An 18,984-nucleotide genomic window follows, 5' to 3' on the forward strand; every position below is an offset into this window, starting at 1 on the left:
GCAGAGCAAGGGGCCTCGGAACAGGTGAGCACAGAGTGGGGGCGCTCGGCACAGGTGAGCACAGAGCAAGAGGCCTCGGCACAGGTGAGCAGAGTGAGGGAGCTTGGCACAGGAGAGCACAGAGCAGGGGGCACTCGGCACAGGTGAGCACAGAGCAAGAGGCCTTGGCACAGATGAGCACAGAGTGGGGGCACTCGGCACAGGTGAGCACAGAGCAAGGGGCCTCGGCACAGGTGAGCGCAGAGCAAGGGGCCTCGGCACAGGTGAGCGCAGAGTGGGGGCACCTGGCGCAGGTGAGCATGGAGGGAGAGTGCTGGCATAGGTGAGAGCATCAGCACTGCCTGCATTCCCAGGCACCGCGCACCAGGGCTGAATGGCTCACCGCGTGCCTGTCCCGAGAAGTCTTTTGTGGGCTTTAGAGGAACGCGCTTACATACCCAGAGAAGAGCTAGCTACTCGCAGCATCTCCACAGTGTTCAGGGCGAGGGGCCTCTGCTTTGCCTTCTCTTTCTTGCTTGTGGCCTCCACCTAAATAGAAGACAGAACAGATTCAGGGATTCGGGTGGCAGGGGGAAAGATGCCGTAACAGAGAACCCGGATGTGTGGGCAAAGGGTCTCGTTTCATTCATTTGGTCTCCCTGCTTCTCGATTTCACTCTTCACAGTGGTCTCAAGACTTGAATATTTATTTAGGCCCAGGAAGGGAAAAAGAAAAAAAATTCTTTTCTAGAGAATTTCTAGGGAAAGAGAAAACTTGGAAGAATGGCAAAGAGCCAGGAGAAGGGGTTGCAAACTCAAAATCCTCCAGGAGCCAGTGGTGGCCAGGCCAGGGGGATGGCAGATGAGGCCTGGGCCAGGCCACGGAGCACGGGCCCACCTTGGGGGCAGCCACTTACCCTTTGCTGCACCCGAGCACTCCCACCAGGGCCTACTGGTGTTGCTCCATCTTCCAGGTCATCAACAAAAGCTGCAAATCCGGACTCTTACGTGAAATCTTGTAATTTTCTAATGTTGGTAACTATTTTAAGTATTTGTAAACACCATGCAGTTTAAATAAAATACCGGTCAGCTTCAAACTCTGGGCTTGAACGGCTGTCAGAAGGGACGACTGTTTTGCCCGTGGCAAAAACAATCCAAACAACTCAACTCTGACGCCTTGCCCCTCCCAATCCCATGGAGACCTGGCCACGGGTCAGTGCAGTGCCTTCTGAATTCCAGATGGACAAACGTGGGGGCGAATTTAGGCCAAAATGGGTGTGTGCTATAGTGGAGGCTGGGGTCACTGTGGGTGAGATCTGGAGATGGTGGTGAGGGGGTCTCTTGAGGAACATGACCGAAGATAAAAGTATGAAGCAGCTTTGGAGAAAGTTCTGGAAGCCTGAGTCAACTGCATAGCTGAGCAGAGGGCACCCAAAGAAAGCTTGAAAAGGATAAGAGGAGGCGGCTGAAGGAGACCAAGCCGCACCTCCACGACTCTGGTAGCTGGTAAGGCTTCAGGTAATGGTGGTGGAACTCCTCCACCTGGGGCACCCAGCCCCTCATCACCCTCTTCTAACAGCCAAGCACGTGACCCTCAAATTCATAAAGACCCTGAGTAAGAGCCACAGTACCATAAAGGCCATGAAAGCTGACCGAGGTGGGGACATCCCATGCTAGCTGTGGGACCCCGGACAGGGCCACTGATGTGCACACAGGTCCCTCTGGAGCTGTTAGCATTCAATATCACAGAAAAGGGACCTCTGTGTGAAATGGAGTCCTGCCAAAAGGCGAGAACGCCCCTGGGGTCACGTGGAAAGGGGCTGGCAGGTGGCGGATGTGGGGCAGTGCCCAGGGCGGAGCAGGGGCATGGCACACCGCAGTGACCGCAAGCGTCAGTAACTGTCCTTTCCGAAACACGTCTGTTTCCAAAAAGGAGACAAAGACGGGACCCTAGGTCACGAGGTGCTCTTCCAGCCAGAGGCACCTAGAAGCCTACTCCCACCCAGAGCAAACATGACAGATGTGGGCGGCGCAGGCCCACCTGGGCTTCCTTCTCCAGCTTTGTCAGGTTTAAAAACATCTGTGCGATCTCCCGGTCGAACACTCGCACTCGGTCCCAGTCCAAGAGAAGAGACCTGTCTTTATCCACATTAACCTGCAGGAAAAAGGGTAAAAGAAGTCGGGAAAGAAAATATCCAGGTGAGCACACTGCCAGGGAAGAGAACTGAGTAGATGAAGCAGCTCCTTGTCTGGAGGAAAACGGTCCCGTCCCTACGTCTCACGAGCCTACCTGTACAGGTGTGCGCAGGTACACAGACACGCAGGCAGAGACCCCGCCCCACCCCAAGGGAAGGCTGCTCTGATTCCAGGCCTCTCCCCTGAGATTAGGGAGGTGGTCTCACAAGGGGAGCCTGAAGCCGAGGCTGCTGTGTCCTTAAGGAGTGTGGGAACCTCCACCTCAAACACCATCCCTGCCAACCCTCTAAGGCCTGGCCAGCACGAGGTGTGGCCCTTCTGGGGGTCCCCAGCCCTATGTCAACCAGACCAGCTCTGTGTGATTTAAATCTTATAAGCAGCTTATGTGGAGGATTTTATTTGAAGAAAGGGTTCTAAGGCTTCAAAAAGTTTGAAGTCACTGGCCTATGGCCCTCAGTCCAGACCTTGGACCTGACCATCACAGCTGACGGCCCTGAGGCGTGACCTGCCTCTCCGCACTGCCAAAGCGGACTTCATTCCTGCTTCTCTAAGTTCAATGCATCCAGGCCTATGTAGGCTGGGTTCCCTTCTCTGGGCACCCCGCAGACCAATCTGGCCTCCCTCCTCTGTGCCCGTGGCCTGGGGGGCTTGCAAGGCTATGATGATGATGGAAGACCCTCAGAGTCCATAGCCTGAACCCGGGAAGACCCAGTGTGCATAGGGAAGGGAAAGCAAACCTTGGCCTGCAGCACCCAGTAGGTCTCCGGTTTGAAGGACTGGATTTTATCATGTCTCTCCACGCAGAAGCCCAGGGTAGGGGTTTGACATGGCCCAAAGGAGATGAGGGAGCTGTCCAGATTGCCGTATTTTCCCTGGAAGTACTTAGTTTGAAACCTACAAGGAGGCACGGGGCAGAGAAAGGTATTCTGGTCATGGATTCACTCCAGACACCATCATTCACCAGCCATGTGAGTCCAGCACCGGGCCAGCTGGTGGCGGCGCCCTGCTCAGAAGACAGGGGACAGGGTGAGGACACGCTCAGCAGGGGGCCTGGGGAGGGTGTGTGTGGGTAGAGAGGAATCGTGTGTGTGTTTTGTGTTGTGGCACACATGGCGGGGAAGGCAAGAGAGAAGAGTAGATGGGGCTGGGAAACCCTTTTATTCCATTCAATCCCCTCCACCCTCTTCTCAAGACCCACACAGTGTAGACAAACACCCCGTTCATCATGTGGTGCCCTGTGTGGTCTAAATCAGCTAGATCGTTTCCTTCATACAATGTTGACATTGGCCTAGAGCTAACCAGGCCCAGGGCGGCCAGTGGGGACCGGCGAGACAGGGGCTCTAGCCAAAGGGCAGGCAGCCAGTACCTGGTGAACGCACAGCCGATGCGCAGGTCCAGCTCTTGCCTGGCGTCCACCGACAGCGCCTCGTTGTGGTCGGGCTCGCCCAGGCGGGCCATGGCGGCGCAGATGTCCGTGTCCGTGATGGAGCTGAACCTGGCCCTGTACACTGTCTTTTCGCCACCATGGGTTGGATTCATGACCGGCAGCACAGCGTCTAGGACCTGGGGGAGGCGGCCCAGCGGTCACCCACCTCGGAGGCCTCTGCCCCCAGCTCTGTGTCCCACCTGTGAGGCCGCGGCTCCTGTCCTGGCCAAACCTCGCTGTGCGTGACTCCCTCTCCCTCCTCCGTCCCCTTCCCCGTCCAGAAGCTTCAGTCTCTCCACAGCACTCCTGCTACATGGCTTCCTTTGCTTCCGCTGACAAACCTGTTCAAACACCCCCCTCCTTCCTACCACCCTCTCTCTCTTCCTTCTGCTTTCATCCCCGCTAAACCAGGAAATGCTAATGCCACGGACGCCAGGGGGCGCAGTCACGAAAGCCACCCCACTTGACCCATCTCCTTTCCTTCTAGAAGGCAGAGTGCCTCTAGAGGGGTGGGTGGAACTTTTAAGAGACTGAAGAAAAGCCAGGGAAGGAAAACAGAATGAGGAGGAAAAGGCAAAGGGCAGGAACGGGGAGGGCACAGGGGACTCCCAAAGTGGGAGCTTTGGGGGGCTCAGGGCTAAAGCACAGCGTGGGGCCTGGAGCCAGACTCACTAGGAAGGCCATGCAGTATATGGGGAAGAGGTGCTTTCGTTTCGGAGGGGAGAAAGCCCCATGAGCCTCCACCCCCAGATGCAAAGGCCCCCCAGGGGAGGAGCAACCCTGTAGGGGAAGGGCCGGGAGACGAGTGTCTGGGAAGGGACAAAGCGTAATCGTGTTTACTGAGGGTGCTGTGGAACAGGGGGTGCCCCGAGCTCCCTCTGTCACACAGGAAGCATTTCCTGAGCCCCAAGGTGTGCCAGGCCCCAGGTGAGAGCTGGGGATGCAGAGGCAGGAGGGTGAGCGGCACCAGAGGACACCTGCAGTCAGGACCCACGTGAGGGCGCCACAGCTGCAGGCGAGGCAGGCTCGAGGGCATCTTGGGTGGGGCGAGGACAGTGAAGGCCGGAGCTGAGGAAAGGAGCGAGGAACGCGGCCGAGTGGCAACCAGCCTCGGCCGAAGGTCCCTGAGAGGTGCCCAGTAGCCTCGGATGCTGAAAACCAACGCTCTCCTATCCACCAAGAAAATTCTGCCCTTTCTGTTTGCTCACACAGTGCACCCCAGCAGGGGAAGTAACACCCCTTCGCCCTTGGTAGAGTCCATACGTTTGAAAGTGTCTCTGCAGTTTCCAAAATAAAGGAGGAAAGAAAAGGCATTTCTAAGGCAATGTAGTGGATTCCTGGGCTGCAGCCCCCGGAATGGGGTGACTGCGGGTACGGCTGGCAGGAAGGCCCGAAGTGAGGACCGCAGTGGGCCCCCCTCTCACCTCAAAGCAGATGTTCTCCCCCTCCTTGTCACAGTCCAGCCACAGCACGATGTAGTCGCAGCCTTTGCCCTCCACCTGCCACGCAGCACACAGCGACTGGCACCTCCGTGGCCCGGCCCGCAATGCCCACCCACGGTGCTCCCACCCAGTCCCTGAGCCCCGCGGAGCAGGACGGGTGCCCAGAGCGGCGCCTGGGCAGTGAGGCTGCCTTCGCCACTCAGAGAACTTTGCTCTGAACTTAGTTTTTTGGACACAAAATGGTTATAAATGCAATATCATCTTAACCCCAAAAACCGCACGGAAGAGGGCTGAAATGAGATAAGCTTAAAGGTTAATGGTGGTTGTCTTAGGTCGTGTGATTATAGATAATTTTTTCTTCCTTCTACTTTCTAATATTTTCCATAATACGTATGCATTTGTTTTAAAACTAGAAAAACCACCACCACCACACAATTTAAAAAGCAGAATTTCTGCTCTCCAGGGCTGAGTGACAGGGCTGCCCTGGTGGGCCAGTCAATGGTTCTAAGGCGAGGAACAGGCCTGAAAGGTGCCTCATGGGCCAGCAGGGGGCGCTCAAAGAAAGGGTGGGGAGGCCCGCCCAGGGCTTCCAGCGAAAGCCTCCAGGTTCATGAAAGGGGGAAGGACCCGGGAGGCCGCCTGCAGTGCCGGAGGCCCCGGATGGAGGCTTCCCAGATGTCGGTGCCCTAGCCCGCCCCACACACCTGCAGGAACTTCACCATGTTCAGCTTGGGGTTAGCTTCCTTCTTCTCTGTTGGCGCTTGGCTGAACAGCTCTGCGGGGTCCACCTTATCCCATTTGTTGTACTTTCCTACAAACCACAGCCACAGTGACATCTGAATCACACTTCTTGGCTCACAGAGCTTGACCTCTGCAATGGTCGTAACCCCAGGAGGAAAGGGACGGCTTGAACAATTTGCCCAGGACAGCCCCACAACTGGAGGCAGAGCTGGGCCTTCGTTCCCCTGGGCTGCTGAGGTGACACCACACCGTGGCCACCCCCAGGAGCCACCCCTGGCCAGGGCCACCGCTGCCCCAGCCTCACTTCAGGACGTGCCCTGTGGCTGGCAGTGCCATTCCTGGGCTGGCTCACTTTGCCAGAGCACCGAACCACACCACTCATACTTCTGCCTTCTCTCCCAGCCTGAATTTCTGCAACTCTCCCCCCACCCAGCACGTGACCGCACACAGGCCAGGGGCTCAGATGATCCCCGTGGGAAATCAATCTTTTGAGCCTCATGACTGGTACCTCCACCTACTAAGCACTGAGCGCTCTTTCTTTTAGTCCCCATTTCGTGCAGCCTGGGAGAACGGGGTCAGATAGAGTCAAATTCAAATCCCAGCTCCCCACCTGCTGGCTGGTGACAAAACTCAAGAGTCCAAATGCTTGGCCACACAACTGAATCAATGTCATTGTTGTCACTGAGCAGCAAGAAGTGTTGAGACTTTGTTGTATGCTAAGCTCTCTACCTTTCACGGTCACACTGAGTCCTCAAACAATCCTGGGAAGTGGATGGCACCGTCGGAAGAACCACTTCACCCATGTGGGACAGAAACTCATAGAGGCCCCAGTCCCAGCCCATGAGCCCCTGGAGCAGGGGTCAGAGCCCAGGCCGGACTCTTGTCAACCACAGGGCCCTGCACCTGGCTCTGCTGGGTCACTAAAGCTGGCTCTTCCAAGGTGACAGATAGCAAAGATACAAGGATGACAATGACGGCCACCGAATGACCACTGGGCAACAGTTACATTCAGCAGGAACCACCTCCTGAATGCCTGCATGGGCCAGGCCCCCCTGAGTTGGGCATTCACCACCTCTAGGAAGCACAGGAAGAAGGAGCATAGGGCATGCAGTGACTAAGGGGTGTCTCTGGGATGGGGACCCAGGGGGCACTAAGCTCCAAAACCCGGGTTCTGGGCACCTCACCCAGGGACCCTGGGTCACCTCTTCATGATCCGTTGGCCTCAGGACTCATGGGTTCTGCACACGCTTCTCTGCCTGAAGCCCTCCCCTGGCTCTAACTAGACCCACGGCAGCACTCTGCAGGGCTTCCCTCAGAGGGATGGGGGGTGGGCAGGGGCTTGGGGGCTCACCCAGGAAGTCCAAGGTCATCACGTGACCACAGACAGACGTCATCTTGAAGCGGACGGACTGGCCAGCGAAGGTCCCGCTGTACTCGTGCACTGAGCACGTTCCGTTCAGCCCTTTGTGTGAGGACATGTTTCCTGCAAGGGAGAAGTACAGTGATGGCTCGCCATGCAGAGCCCTGGGTCGGCTGAAGGCCAGGAGCGCCCTCTCTGAACGCTCTCAAGAGCAGGCACTCTTGGGCCCTTCGCTGCATTTTCTGCCTCACTTCTTTCCAACTTCACTCGAAGGCCTCTGGGGGCCTCCTCATTATCAAGTCCCTCGATGTCTTCTCATGCTCCCCACTGACGGCCCTTGGGCTCTGGGGACTGGGCACTTCTCAGCTCTCCCCTTCCCTTCGGAGAGAAGCCAGCCTGCTGTCCTAGCCCAGGGGAGGTCACGGTGGGCGTGTGCCATTTCTAGGTACCCAGCACCCAGGCACCCTTCCTGTCTGCAGGGAATTCAGAGATACGAAGGGAAGCAGCACCCTACCCGCTGCCTCAGTAGCCGGAGCGGGGCTAGCCTGGTGTCTCAGGAGGGCTGTAGACAAGGGTCAGCCTGGTGGCTACTCTCGAGTGACGCGAGGCACACCAGCTGCAGAGGTAGCGGTTCAAGGCAGGGGCAAGAGTCCTGGGGTGACAGTGTCCGTGGCATGGCCTCAGACTGACTCTGGGGTCTAAGTTCGGGGTCAGACTTAGACTAGGGTGGGCTCCTAGCTCTGTCTTCTTCCTTCCAGTGAATTCTCTTTCTGTGTGAGTTACCAGGGCTGGTTGCTGCTTACGCCCAACAGCCTGATAGGCGCAGTGCTCTTACAGGGGCTTGCCTCTGTGACCTCGGCCTGGATCCCTTGGGAGTCCCAGCCCTGGCCCGCACCGGCTGCGGCAGTAAGTGCATCCCACAGTGACCAGTACCGAGGGGCTGCAGTGGTGCCCGCTGTCCTGAAGCACGTCAGCTCCAGAGGCTGGGTCACGCTTGGGGAAAGAAAGAAACGACCATGCTTACAGTGCCCCCTCCGAGGGCTATCCTCCCTACCTCGAGAGAGGATTTTAGCAATGGACTGGGCCAAGGATGGCTTTTCTGCAACCATGAGCACGGTCTTCATCTTGTGTTAAAGCTGCCAGGGGCTTCGGCCCTTCACACTCCAGTCTCAGAGAGATGGCAATGAAGGTCAGAAACTTCTCTTCTGCAGCTCAACACTACTGTCAGCGCTGACTCCTGAAGAGAAGAAGAGACACACTGAAAACAGAGATACTTCCAATGGAACCTCTACCACTAAGAAGGAAACTCACTTAAAAAAATGAAAAACAGGGGCATCTGGGCGGTGTAGTTGGTTGAGCATCTTGGTTTGAGACTCTTGGTTTCAGCTCGGGTCTGATCTGAGGGTCGTGAGATTGAGCCCCTCGTTGGTCTCCACGCTCAGTGGGGAGTCTACTTGGTTTCTCTCTCCCTCTCTCTCTGCCCCTACCCCCGCTCGCACGTGCTCTCTCTCTCTCAAATAAATAAATCTTTAAAAAAAAACACCCCGGGGCGCCTGGGTGGCTCAGATGGTTAAGCGTCTGCCTTCGGCTCAGGTCATGATCCCAGGGTCCTGGGATCGAGTCCCGCATCGGGCTCCCTGCTAGGCGGGGAGCCTGCTTCTCCCTCTGCCTCTGCCTCTCTCTCTCTGACTTTCATGAATAAATAAATAAAAAACATTAAAAAAATAATAATAAATAAAAAATTAAAAAATTAAAAAGACACCCCAAAAAACAAATAAATTTCTTTGGGGCGTCTGGGTGTCTCAGTCGGTTAAGCGTCCGACTCTTGATCTCAGCTGAGGTCTTGATCTCAAGATTGTGAGTTCAAGCCCTGTGTTGGGCTCCACACTGGGCATGGAGCCTACTTAAAAACAAAACAAAACAAAACAAAAAAGGGGCACCTGGGTGGCTCAGTTGGTTAAGCAGCTGCCTTCTGCTTAGGTCATGATCTTGAGGTCCTGGGGTCAAGCCCGATGTCAGGCTCCTTGCTCAGCGGAGAGTCTGCTTCCCCTCTCCCTCTGCCCCTCCCCCTGCTCAGCTCTTTCTGTCTCTCAAATAAATGAATAAATAAAATCTTTAAAACAAAACAAAACCAAAAAAAGTAAAAAAACAAAACCAAAAACGCCCAAACCCCCAAAATAGGGGTGCTTGGCTGGCTCAGTCAGTAAAGCACGCAACTCTTGATCTCAGGGTTGTGAGTTCAAGCCCCACATTGGGTGTAGAGTTTATTTAAAAAACAAACAGAAACAAACCTGAGGTAAGAAAAAGAAGTTAGGGAAACTTGAAGACATTGGACAAACCAGGGCAATGGAACTGGCTTAGAGATGAACACCTTGGGAATTTGGGTTCCTTTGGGAGAAGCTGATGTGGCTCCATGACCTCAGGTCAGTCTTAGGAAGACTTTGGGGCCTTTGGATCTGGACTGATAGGCTGGGGTAGGGCAGATGGCTGGCCCTCCTCCTAGGGCACAGTTCTCTTTGCTCCCCAGGGCTGAGAGCAGCCCCTCCACCTCAGCTGAGAATCGGGATGCCCTGGGACATTTTTTTGTTTTTGTTTTTAAGACTTACTTGAGAGAGAGAGAAAGAGCGCACAAGCAGGGGAGGGACAGAGGGAGAGAGAGAGAAGCAGACTCCCCGCTAAGCAGGGAGCCCAACCCGGGGCTCATGATCCCAGGACCCTGAGATCACCACCCGCGCCGAAATCAGGAGTTGTCAGATGCTCAACTGACTGAGCCACCCAGGCGCCCTGCTCTGGGACATTTTATAAAATGCAGATGCCAGGCCATGTTACCCAGATCGTTCTGATCCAAAACTAGGCCTGAGACCCACTGGCCAGGAAATCCAGACCTCAGCAGAACTCGACAGCCCTTTTCCAATGGGCTCCGATCTACCTTCCTGCCTGCCCCACGCAACCTCTAGCCTTGCAGACCATCCTCTGGCCAGTTAAACTAGACACCACTGTTCCCAAGCCTCTGTTCCCTTGCTTGGAATGTACCGCCAAACCCAGAGAATGCAGCTTGACCGCCTGAAAGCCCGGCTCTACTGCTAACTGTTGTTTAAAGAGCTCTCCCAGCACCCACTGGCAGGCCGAGAAGCTTCCTGCTGTCCCCCCGCCTATTACAACAGACTGCGCACCTGCCGTGGTTAGTTACTGTCTCATCTCCCCAGCAGCGCATTAGTGGCCTGAGGTCTGGATCACTGTTGGCAACTGTGACAGCTGGTTCCAAAACTGCTACAGGACACTTAATTCCTGCTGGCTAAATAAAAGAAACACAAGCCCTCTCCTTTTTGATCATTATACATATGGCCTTGACGTTGACAGATATGACATCGTAATAAACAACAACTCAACATCTACTGAGACAACTGGGCAACCTTTGGTGGTGGTGGGGCGGTTAAAGCTAGACTCCTACTTTACACTTTCCACCAAAACAGATTCCAGATCTAGCAGAAATTTGAGCAAAAAGATGAAACTAGAAAAATACTAGAAGAGAACATAAACTTTGGTATGAAAAGCGGAAGACACCTAAGGATTTCAGAAGCACAGAAACACACCTCTTCATGTTTAAAAGCATTTGCCTTCCTTTTCTGTGAATGAATGCCATTTTTCCCCAGCTAGACTGCTGTTTTCTTATTTTTAGCAATGATTTTAGTTGCTAAAATAACTTCCTAAATAATATTCCTAAATAATATTTCCTAAATAATGAGGAAATCGGCCGTTTGTGATATGATGGCCAATAACACCCATCACGGTAAATTAGGGGTAAAATGAACTTGTGCCTGTCTCACCAGCAATGATCACAGGATGAGCACACAGGTGGGTGAGGGTCTGGTGACAGGCAAACTCGAACAGAGGTGGTGTAAGTTCAATTGGAAAGACCTCTACGTGGAGCGATTTGACGATGTCTCTCAGAACTCCAGGAGCACATCCCCAGCAATCCCACTGCTGGGAATTAATTCAATCATCCCACAATTATTTACTGAGCACCTACTACATGCTCAATACGTGTCGCCATGTGCCACATGGGGTGAAACAGAGCCGGGGTGGGGAGGGACTGAAGGGTGAGCCCTGCAATATCTGGGGGAAGTCCAGGGAGGTTTGGGGGACAGTGGGGAGGGTGGCTTTGGACTTTGGGTTTGCCCTGAGGGAACTGGGAGGTAGCGCAGGAGCAGGATGACCTGACTCCAAGTGTTCAAGGGATTCCTCTGGCTGCTTGAAGAAGGGAGTCACTGGGCCCCTGGGGAGCAGTGGCGGAGGTGCTGAGGGAAGCTTGGGGTCTGGGCAGATTCCGCAGGAGGTGGGAGTGATAGAGAAGCAAGATAAGGCCATCGTCTTCCTTTTCACCTGCTGAGAAATTACTGCCCCTGGATTCCAGCTAATTAGTTCACAAAAGGACCCTCCTTCATCTCCATCAACAACAACTGAGAGAAACACACCAGGGTGCCCTCAAGACTGAGCCGGGGCCCAGGGGACGGCGAGTGGCCCACTGCCTCCCAGAACCTCAGTTTCCCTACCTGTGACAACAAATTCAGACAACAGGAACAGGACTGGGAACGGGAAGTGAGGTGAGTGGAGAATGACTCCAGGGCTTTTGGCCTAGCCAGTTATAGGACGGGATTCCCATTTGTTGAGATGGGAACTAGGAGGAAGGAGCAGCCCGGGATGAAGATGCAGGAGCTGCATCGTCAGGTGTGTTAAATGTGAGCTGCCTGCTGGAGGACGCGGTGGCATGTGGCGGCGGGTAGAGCGGGAAAGGAGCCCAGGCTGGGGGTAGGGGAGGTGAGCTGACTCAGGAGAGGTGGGATCCTGAAAGCCCAGAGAAAAGGCACTTCAAGGGGGAGCCACCATGTCGAAGGCTACAGATACCTGCAGGCCGAGTGAAGTGACAGCAGAGACCTGACCTTGGAGTCTGGAGACTTCCAGGTGCCAGGTGACCCTGAGGGGCGCTGTTTCGTCAGTGAGTGCTAGAGGTAAATGCACGAGTGGGGGGAGCTCAAGAAGGCCTGGAAGGAGGGGAGACGGAACAGTGGGCTTTTGCATTTTAAGATGGAAGATACATCAGCATGTTTGTCCGAGGATAGACCTGGTCGAAGAAAGAGGGAAAAGAGAAGATGCAGGAGGTAAGGAGGGAACTGCTGGAGAGATGTCTCTGGGTGGGTGACAGGGTAGGAAGCTGTGGTTGTCCTTGGCCCGAAGGAGGGCCACTCTTCTCTTAAGGCAAGTGTCAACAGTGAGGACAGGAGGTGCTCTGGGGGCAGGCTGACAGCCGGGGGAGAGCTAGATTGAGCAGGGATAGGATCTGCCAGGTCGGTATGAGGGACAGAGAGGGGCCGGGGTTGAGGGGAATGATTCTCTAAGATGGGTAAGGAGGAGGGAAGGACGTGGGAGGGTGCAAAAACTGCAGGTGCTAGAGTGGGGAGGAGGAGTCAAAGAAAATAGAGCTCAGAGGGCAAGGTGCCTGGCAGGGCCCTTTTTTCCTATGGTGTCAAAGTTTCTAGAAGTTCTGTATTTCTAGTACTCCTCTTCATACCTAAGGATCCTAAACACTTTTTCAGTAAAGAATTAACAGATTCTTCTCCAAAGATCCCTTTAGAGAGAAATGTTTTGCTGTGGCATCTTCAAAGGGAGTACCTCATTTATCCAGGGCTAGGGATACAACTGGACAAAGGCACACCAGCCTCTGTCCTGATTTCAGATCACCTGTCCACATGTCAGACTAGTTGCTATTCCACACTGATACATGTAGGTCTTTAGCAGCTTTGGCTCTAGTTCAACAGTTTATATTTCAGTTCTGCATGAGTACTTTGTAATGATCTCAGTATCACTATTTACTAGGAAAGAGATAGGACTTCCTTTAAGGATTCAGAATCATGGAATCCTGGGAAAGGGATCCTGGGAAAGGGACTCTGGTGATGAACTGATACAGCCACCTCAAGAAAGAACAAACTAAGACTCAGAGAAAGATTTTCCAAAAGTTACCTGGGAAGTTTGCTGAGTTGTGGTTGAAACTTCTGCTTCCTTACCAGGTACTTTTTTTTTTTTTAATTGCATCAGCTTCTACGTCTTAAAAGAATTCTGCAGTCTTAACTGTGATTAATTTTCTGTGATTATCTTGGGGCCTCTCCATTTTTCCATTAAGGCACACTCCAATTTCAAAAGGGAAGTCAATGAGGAGAATAAAAGCTGAAAGCAACGGTTTGCAAACTTTGATCATACCGTCATTATACCATATAACATCTTAAAACCCTTTTGCTCTACCGAAGTCATTACTCACTTAAGTTTTTGCTTTTTAACAAACGCTTAAATGTATATTTTTTTAAAAAGGGAAGTAATATAGCCTCGTAGGACCTGAAAGCCTGTAATCAATGGTCAGAACCAGGTTCTTTCCGTAACCTACATGGTTAATCAAGTTTGATCCTGTTGCCTGCTAAAGCTGAGTCTGAAGTTTGTTCTCTTATTTCAAAAGGGGAGATCAGCAAGTGCTAAGGGAGTTAGCACCCCAAACTGGAACTGTAATTAGGAGGGCCCAAAGTGAAAGAGAGTAGCAGGTTAGCCTGTTACTACCTGGTCAGCTCTCACCAGCAATACCACCAATGGTGTGGGGCCTTCGGGACAGTACATAAAGTCCTTTCCTGTCCGTCTTACGAACAACTGAACTTAGCCTGGGAGTGGAGACCTAGCAGTGGTCCAAACAGCATTTGGAGCCCTAGGATCTCCCACCTTACTAACTTAACCCAATACCCATGGAGTCAGGAAAAGAGGGAAAGAAAGCTCTTCCTCTGCAGGCAAGCAATTGCTATAAACTGCTACTTTGTTTAATCTTGCCAACCACTCTACAAGGCTGGACTTGTAAATTTTAACTATGAGTAAACTGAGGTTCAGAACAATTCAGACTAGTGTCAGGTGACCTTTGCCAAGGTCCTAGGGACCCCAGGGCTAAATGGCCATCAAGCCCACGTTGGACTTTCTCCACGTCCTGTTCCCAAAGGCGGGAGTGATAGAGAAGCAAGATAAGGCCATCGTCTTCCTTTTCACCTGCCGAGAAATTACTGCCCCTGGATTCCAGCTAATTAGTTCACAAAAGGACCCTCCTTCATCTCCATCAACAACAACTGAGAGAAACACACCAGGGTGCCCTCAAGACTGAGCCGGGGCCCAGGGGACGGCGAGTGGCCCACTGCCTCCCAGAACCTCAGTTTCCCTACCTGTGACAACAAATTCAGACAACAGACCGCACCTCAAAGAACTGCAGGGCGGTTCGATGAAGGGGAGTATAAACTGTAGCGCCTATTCCTTCCAGGCACCGGACTAAGCGCTGGCCCATCATCACCTCCCGGAACCCCCACTGCAAGCCCTCGGGTGGGGGCCCACCCCCTCCGGGAAAGAGGCGGCGAGAATATGCAAGAAGCCCGGATCCTTTCCCATGCCCCGGGGCTGGGGACCGCCCGGTCAGCATTCGGGAAACGTGCCCGAAAAAGGCCGGCGCTTCCCACTTCCCGGGGTAGCCCGCCGCCCGCCGCTCACCCGAAGCCCCACCGCAGCTCCCGCCTGGCCTCCCGCTTCGGCTTTCGCTCTGGGGGCGGGCTCAGCCACCTCTACTTCCGGGCCCGGCCGCCGCTGGCGTCCCCTCGTCTGCCTTCCGGCGCGCGCACGTCCGCGTCCGCGGGTTCCGTGGCTGGCGCGTACCGGGAGCACGGCCTCCAGAGGGCCCCCGCTCAGCGCGGTCTGCTGGGACCCCCGGCCCTCCACCCAGACTCCTCCTCACAGAGGTCGTGGCGAGGGGGTCCCAAACCTCCATCCTGACCCCTCCCCGCGGCCTCCTCAAATCCTCCACCTTATTCTTCTCCGCCACAGGGGGAGCAAGAATGACATTTTATAATGATTATAAAAACTGGATGATAAACATGAAAAAATATATATATATATGCTGTTAATAATTAAAATAAAACTGCAGATATGTGTATAGCGGGCTTTTTTCAATGCTATGAACGTTTGTGGAATGAATGAATGAACTGTAAAATATATCTGGAGGACGAATTGGGCAACAAAAGCAATTTTTTGTGTCTGTTAAAGCATTAGGATTATGGAAAGCTTAAAATAATTTTCATGACCTTATTTAAGTATCTCTTAAATAGTAGTACACACGCATTTATTTCCCTTGCTCCCTGTAGACACTTTCCCCAACCTGCCTTTTTTGGAATAGGAGCCCTGATAGATGCTCTGGAAAAAGAAACGTCTTATGGTCAAATTAAGGTTGGGAAATGACAAAAATCAAAAGTAACAGTGAGATTCATTTTCAAAACAGAACTCCTGATTCCAAATCCATTCCTTGGCAAGGTCTCCTTTTCCAAAATGGCAGCTTCATCCTTCTGGTTGCTCAAGCCCAGTGCCTTGAAAGCACCCTGCATTCCTCTCTTTTTCTCACCTATGACCCATCTGAAAATCTTGCCATCCCTGTCTTCAAAATACGTTTGAGATCCAATCAATCCTCCCTGCTTCCACTGCCACCATCCTGATCCAAGCCCTATCTCCCTCCTGGTCTCCTGGACTGCACCCTGCGCCCTACAGTCTGTTTTCCACACAGTCTGTTATAGCAGTCAGGTCTAAGATTGGATCTAAGGGGTGCGACCAATTGGCAGAGAGGCAACACCAGAGCCCCTCCGCTCTTTTAACGCAGTTTGGGTTCATTCTGTGCACCGGGAGATAGGACCTGCGGCCTGGACCCAGCAGGGGGCGCTGCGTGCTCAGCTCTGGGGGCTCTCAAGCGTGTTCTTGTCAGAGCTGAGAAACTGCAGCAGTCCTCTGCTCTCGCCCCGAGAGCCCTGCAGCTGAGCCCTCCGCACAGATCTCCCAGGGAACTGCGGGGCAGGCCTTCCTGTGGACCCTTAGGTTGACAAATGACCCAGATTCAGAGGACCCCTTTGACCTTCCTTCCTTCCTGCACAGGTGCCTAGTAGTGGTGGATGGGATACCTGAGCACTCTTGGCTCTCTCTTCTCTCTCGTTGGGCATAGGCTGGGCCATGGTCCCGATAATACTGTTAACCCACCCAGTACTTACTCGTTCTAGGCAACTTTCTATTATTAGTGCCTTTAATTCTCATTTCAACAATGATTAATATCATTATTATCCTTATTTTACACATAAAGAGACAGGTCACGCAGATGTAAATGGCAGAGCCAGCTTTCAAGACGAGGCAGCCAGGTTCCCGAAGCCAAGTTCTCAACCACTGGCTGCGGGGCTTCTCACTGCTTTCTCATCCTCTTTATCTTTTCAGGCTCCGGGGCCCGGTGTGTGCTGACTCAGCTGGCCTCAGTGTCGGGGTCCCTGAGAGACCTGGTCACCATATCCTGCACAGGAAGTGGCAGCAACATAGTGGTGGTACCTTAAACTGTACCGGCAACTGCCAGGTCCCCAAAGTCCTCACCTACAAGAACAACAATCAGCCCTTAGGATTCCTGACTCGTTCTCTGGCTCCAAGTTGGGCACCAGGGCCCTCCTGACTATTGCTGGGCTCCAGGCTGAGGACAAAGCTAGTTTTTTTGTTTTTTTTTTTTAAGATTTTATTTATTTATTTGACAGAGAGAGCACAAGCAGGGGGAGCAGCAGGGAGAGGGAGAAGCGGGCTTTCCGCTGAGCAAGGAGCCTGATGCGGGACTTGATTCCAGGACCCCGGGATCATGACCCGAGCCGAAGGCAGACGCTTAACCAACTGAGCCCACCCAGGCGCCCCGACAAAGCTAGTTATTACTGCCACTCCTATGACACCTCAGTTAAGCCTGCATGGCTCAGAGCTCCAGACCCCAAGGTAAGTGAGACATAAATCTTTTGGCTCTTACAGCACATTCATGACATCTGCTGGGTAAATTTTACCTTCTTGTCACCAAGATGGTTTGTAAGTCAATTCTGGCATTTTTGTGTGTTTAGATTCACACCTTATGTATGCCGGCTCCACGTGCATCTCTGCCTTCATGGCTGACGATGGCATATGGAGAACTGTGGCCTTTATGCTTGGAAGTCAGTTTGGCTGGACCTAAACTCCTCCACTCACGTTTTCCTTCCTTGAATATCTTAAATATGTCATTCCAGTTTCTTCTGGGATCAAATGTTGCTCTCAATAAGTCTGATCATCTGATTTTTCTTCCTCTCGTGATTTTTTTTGCCTCGATGCCCAAAGTCTATTTCTTTTTCTTTTAAGTTTATTGATTTTACTAGAATACATCCTCGTGTTCGTCACTGGGATCAGCTTTCTCAGGTTCACCGTTTCCCTTGGAATATATGGTTTCAAAGATGCTTTTTCAAATTTAAGGGAAGTTTTCTTGAATCTGTACTATTTGTACTTGACTTTGTACTATTCTCTTGTCTTGGTTTTCCTTCTCAGGGTCTCCTATTATATATATATATTATGATGGAATATCAGTCAGTTTTTAAGATGATAATGAATCTATTTTTAATAAAACGAGATAGGGACACCTGGGTGACTTGGTCGGTTAAGCATCTGCCTTCGGCTCAGGTCATGATCCCAGGGTCCTGGGATCGAGCCCTGCATCGGGCTCCTGCTCAGCAGGGAGCCTGCTTCTCCCTCTCCCACTCCCCCTACTTGTGTTCCCTCTCAGTGTGTTTCTCTCTGTCAAATAAATAAATAAAATGTTTAAAAATAAATAAACAAAACGGGGTAATTTAGACAGGCTATTATTTTTTTTTAAGTATGAAAAATGTTACTATGTAAGTGACCGTGGCACTCCCGGGACTCAGCTGCTTGGAGGAGATGGGCACTGGGGCAAAGGCAGGAGCTGCCTGGTGGCCAGCCCGCTGTGAGACCAACTGGCCATCGTCACCAGGGGGGACACAGGCATGAGAAAGGCCATCGTGACTGAGCTCCTGCAGCTGGGGTGTAATGTGGTCATTGCATCTTGTAGCTTTGATAGATTAAAATCTACTGCAGATGAACTGCAGGCCAGCCTGCTCCCCCTCCAACCAGGCTCAGATCACGCCCATAAAATGCAACATCGGCAAAGAAGAGGAGGTGAACAATTTGGTCAAGTCCACCTTGGGTATTTATGGTAAGACCCATTTTTTTTTTTTTTTTGTAAACAATGGAGGAGGCCAGTTCATGTCTCCCGCAAAACACCTCAGTGCAAATGGATGGCATGCTGTGATTGAAACCAACTTGACCGGCACCTTCTACATGTGCAAAGCAGTTTACATAAAAGAGCACGGAGGCTCTATTGTCAGTATTATTATCCTTACTAAGAATGGATTTCCAGGATTTGAGCATAGTGGAGCTGCCAGAGCAGGGGTTGACAACCTCACCAAATCTTTCACTGCAGAATGGGCCGGCAGTGGAGTACGGATCAACTGTGTGGCCCTTGGAGTCATTTATTCCCGTGGCTGTAGACAACTGTAGTCCTTTGGCAAAACACTTATTTGGAGGGTTCTTTAAGACAATCCCAGCTAAGCAAATCGGAGTTCCTGAGGAGATCTCCCCATTGGTCTGCTTCCTGCTGTCCCCTGCAGCTTCCTTTATTACTGGACAGTTGGTGGATGTGGACGGGGGCCGGTCTTTGTGTATGTGAGTATTTGATATACCAAATCATGACAACTGGCCTCAGGGAGCAGGGGACGTTTCTGTTGTCAAAAGGATGAAGGAGTCTTCCAAGAATAAAGCCAAGCTCTAAGCTAAGGAAACTAGAGGTGTCTTTTGTCCCCAAATGCCTTAACATCTCAAGAATGCACTTTGGATGGGGCACCTGGGTGGCTCAGTCAGTTGGGCGTCTGCCTTCAGCTGGGGTCATGGTACCAG

At 52.5% G+C, this 18,984-nt stretch overlaps 1 protein-coding gene and 1 pseudogene across 5 annotated transcripts in view; one reads left to right on the forward strand and one right to left on the reverse strand.

Moving 5' to 3' along the window:
• Positions 1-14,822, reverse strand: part of TOP3B (DNA topoisomerase III beta) — a 23,648-nt gene extending 8,826 nt beyond the window's left edge. Inside the window, exons 1-11 of one of the 5 annotated variants that reach the window (XM_081801706.1) lie at positions 14,707-14,779; positions 13,162-13,365; positions 10,317-10,438; positions 8,198-8,380; positions 7,135-7,266; positions 5,747-5,853; positions 5,025-5,099; positions 3,541-3,737; positions 2,912-3,068; positions 2,020-2,133; positions 438-528 (exon numbers count right to left, since the gene is read on the reverse strand). In XM_081801706.1, coding sequence (XP_081657832.1) covers positions 438-528; positions 2,020-2,133; positions 2,912-3,068; positions 3,541-3,737; positions 5,025-5,099; positions 5,747-5,853; positions 7,135-7,266; positions 8,198-8,267 — 943 coding nt within the window. In that variant the 5' untranslated portion in view covers positions 8,268-8,380; positions 10,317-10,438; positions 13,162-13,365; positions 14,707-14,779. Of the gene's footprint in view, positions 1-437; positions 529-2,019; positions 2,134-2,911; positions 3,069-3,540; positions 3,738-5,024; positions 5,100-5,746; positions 5,854-7,134; positions 7,267-8,197; positions 8,381-10,316; positions 10,439-13,161; positions 13,366-14,706 lie in introns of all 5 variants that reach the window. The other 4 variants (XM_081801707.1, XM_081801705.1, XM_081801709.1 and 1 more) reach the window with 4 other exon arrangements.
• On the forward strand, positions 14,581-18,916 carry LOC102738333 (peroxisomal trans-2-enoyl-CoA reductase pseudogene; annotated as a pseudogene).
• The last annotated feature ends 68 nt before the right edge of the window (positions 18,917-18,984 follow it).

This window comes from Leptonychotes weddellii, chromosome 13 (assembly GCF_054177405.1).
Source record: "Leptonychotes weddellii isolate Sample4059 chromosome 13, ASM5417740v2, whole genome shotgun sequence".
Lineage (NCBI taxonomy): Eukaryota > Metazoa > Chordata > Mammalia > Carnivora > Phocidae > Leptonychotes > Leptonychotes weddellii.